Source organism: Pelmatolapia mariae, linkage group LG10_11 (genome assembly GCF_036321145.2).
Source record: "Pelmatolapia mariae isolate MD_Pm_ZW linkage group LG10_11, Pm_UMD_F_2, whole genome shotgun sequence".
Classification (NCBI taxonomy): Eukaryota; Metazoa; Chordata; class Actinopteri; order Cichliformes; family Cichlidae; genus Pelmatolapia; species Pelmatolapia mariae.
The window spans coordinates 53,557,605-53,560,646 of NC_086236.1; the positions used below are offsets into that span (position 1 = coordinate 53,557,605).

General features: G+C 36.8%; 1 protein-coding gene across 1 annotated transcript; it reads right to left on the minus strand.

The window, feature by feature from the left end:
• Window positions 1–988: 988 nt before the first annotated feature.
• On the minus strand, window positions 989–2,678 carry LOC134635445 (sialoadhesin-like). Its single transcript, XM_063484827.1, has 5 exons — window positions 2,619–2,678; window positions 2,042–2,425; window positions 1,669–1,956; window positions 1,303–1,595; window positions 989–1,000 (listed from the first exon to the last, which is right to left on the minus strand). The coding sequence occupies exons 1-5, from the start codon at window positions 2,659–2,661 to the stop codon at window positions 989–991; spliced, it is 1,020 nt and encodes a 339-aa protein (XP_063340897.1). The 5' UTR covers window positions 2,662–2,678.
• Between the last annotated feature and the right edge of the window lie 364 nt (window positions 2,679–3,042).

Sequence of the window (3,042 nt, forward strand, 5' to 3'; positions counted from 1 at the left end):
GAGCAGAGAAACATGTATGCCGCATACTGCAGGACACAGTGCCCTGCTCTCCCACTCTGAGGAAACCAATAATGCTCAGCTGTGGTTCTGGTGCATGTTCTGTTAATTCAAAGCAAAATTGAGAGCTACAGCAACACAGCAAGTTCTGAGTCATTTGCACAAAAATAATAACTGCAATTAAACAAACTCAGTTAAAAGTGATAGGAAAGGATAGAAAAAATACAATAGCTGAAAATAAATATTTCTCCACATTATTTTATGTCTCTCTTAATGTTTTGATATAAGTATTGTAGTTTTAAGTGTTATTAAAATGCATTTATTGGGTTTAGACAACACTGTGCTGGAAATAACTCAAGGTTCTAACTACAAGTTAGATGCAGATGCAAATCACTGCAAGTTATACATGCACAAAACTAAAATATAAATAAGTAATTTAAAAAAAAGATCTTTTTCAAACTACAGAAGCTTTTCCATGAGGCCTTAAGCTTGTTGCATTATACATTATTTTAAAAAAAAAAAATTAAATCAGAGAGGAATCAGTTTGTCATGGTAAGAGTTACTTTCTGTAATAACTTAGATATCTAGCCTGGGAATTGAGGTTTAATTGAGGAAATTAATGAATGCTTACCTGAAACAATAAGTTCTGTAGAGCTATCATAAAATGTATGATCAATAGTGCGGTAAGAATCAATGGGGTTCATATCTATCCATGGATAAAGTCGGACCTGGTTGTGGGACATCTCCAGCCTTTCAATCTTAAGACTACAGTTCTGCTCCACCACTGATCCAATCAAGCTTGTTCGACCATCAAACTTACTAATAACACTCCCTCCTTGGTTGAATACAGCTGGGTATTCATTCCTCTGATACCATATAACCTTAAGGTTATTAGGCTGAGAGTTTTTGTACAAAAATTTACATGGAATGATGAGACATGACCCTTTCAACCCAGTTATGGTGGCTGGAGCAGTGAAGGACCAACCCAGATTCAGTATGTTTCCTGTAAAAGAGAAGATACTTTTGAAGCACCTTTTTGATCTTAACAAAAAATAAATAAATATTGGCAGCCACCAGAGCTACCCCCCTGCCTCCTAGTAGATGCACGTATAGTATAAATTTGAAAACCCTAGGTGATTTTTCAAAAGTTGTCCTGTGAACTTGAGCCAGATGACTTCATTCTTGACTTATTGCATTCTCAAACTCGAGTGCCCATAATTGTGGAGTGACGGCAATACCCTCAGCCTTTTATGCCAGACACTAAAAACTGTTAAATTTAGATAAATATTTGTACTTACTCTTTACCCGCAGAGTGATGCTTGCTTCTTTTGTCTGACCTCCAGGGAAACGTGCATAGCATATCAGCGATCTTCCATCATCATTAGCTGATGCTGTAAATGTCAGTGTGGAGACAGTCCTCCACTGAGCCCCCCTTGATAACTTGCTAGTATCAGAAGAGGCTGGCATATTACCATAATTCCATGTCAGAGTTGGAATATTTCGATAGCATGTGTATGAAACAGTGCAGGTTACTTTATTTGGATCTCCCTCCAGAAATTCATATGATGCAGAGCTGACAGTAAGCCTTGAAATGGAGCCTGGGATACAATTAAAAATGGTTAAATATCAAAGATGGTGTAAGATAAAATGTAATTTACTTTCATCACTTACATTGTGATGTTAAGGTTTTAGATGCTAATGCAGAGCGACCACCACGGTGTTGGACATAGCACTCCACAGTTTGATATTCTTTCTCTATGAACAGAGTGGTTGTCAGCATAGTTTTGGATCTTCCATCAGATAGAGGACTATGAGTTAGATGTTCGTTTCGCAGTGGGATGTTGAGCCTCAGACTTGGGGGATAAGTGGGACAAGTGTGGTACACAGTGCATTGCACTGTTACAGACTGCCCAACCACCATGTTTCCAAAGATCTCAATAACCGGTGTATCTGCCTTGTCTTAAACAATAAAATGTGAAGAATTACATAATCATATAACAACATAATGATCAATTTATAGTGAAATCTTAAATTATTTACCTACCCACTACTTCAACTGTTACAGTTGTGTCATAGAAAGGGTAGGTTCTCCATCCAACATTTTCAGGATCCACCCAGGGATAAAGCTTCTGACTGTGATCAGCCAAGGTCACTCGTTTAATCAACAGACTGCATGTCCGATGTTGTGAAGAACTATATACATGTGTTCTTCCTTTAAATATGTCCAACACATCATTCCTGTTCCAGTTGTCAGATACTATTGGATATCCTCTGCTCACATATTGATACCACACTACACGATCTGGTCTATTCGGTGGATACTGATAGTAATCGTAACTGCAAGGGATAACAAGGCAGGAACCCAACAATCCTTTGATATTTCTTGGCATTTTTACCTCCCAAGCACTGGAGCTGCACAAAATATATGCTGCAAGAGAACCATGACACAATGAGAGAAATTAAAATATAACACACACACACACACACACACACACACACACACACACACACACACACACACACACACACATATGTATATATGTATATATGTATACATGTATATATATATATATATATATATATATATATATATATACATATATATATGGAAATTACCATACCTAGACTACAGAAGCACAGGAAAAATGATCCAGACCCAGACATCTTGTTAATGGTATAACATTCCTGAAATAAATATATGAAATTACCATCTTATTTTTATTCAGTGTACAACTAAAAGCAAAAAAAATCACAAATTCTGAAGTTGTGCCATTCAATGGGCCATTTGACGCATAATTTTAAAGTTGAGACAATAGAGTCAATCAATAAAAAGACCAACAACAACAGACACATAAACACGAGCACTCAGAGAGGACAACTCCCCCTAAAGGGTAAGGGCTATAATAAAACCTTGACATTTTATGATGTTTTTATTTCAATATGATGACATCAGTCTGTTATGTTGTCTTTGTGAAATCGTAGGGCATCTTATTGGAAAAATAAAACGTGTGTTGTGCAGCTCTCTCCATGTTCTTTCATGTGATA

Bases quoted from the DNA above. Each gene is read 5' to 3' on its own strand.
- LOC134635445 (XM_063484827.1), bottom strand. From the start codon at position 2,661: ATGTCTGGGTCTGGATCATTTTTCCTGTGCTTCTGTAGTCTAG. The intron at 2,426-2,618 runs GTATGGTAATTT...GTTCTCTTGCAG, and splicing joins CCTGTGCTTCTGTAGTCTAG to CATATATTTTGTGCAGCTCC. The intron at 1,957-2,041 runs GTAGGTAAATAA...TTATTGTTTAAG, and splicing joins TGTAACAGTTGAAGTAGTGG to ACAAGGCAGATACACCGGTT.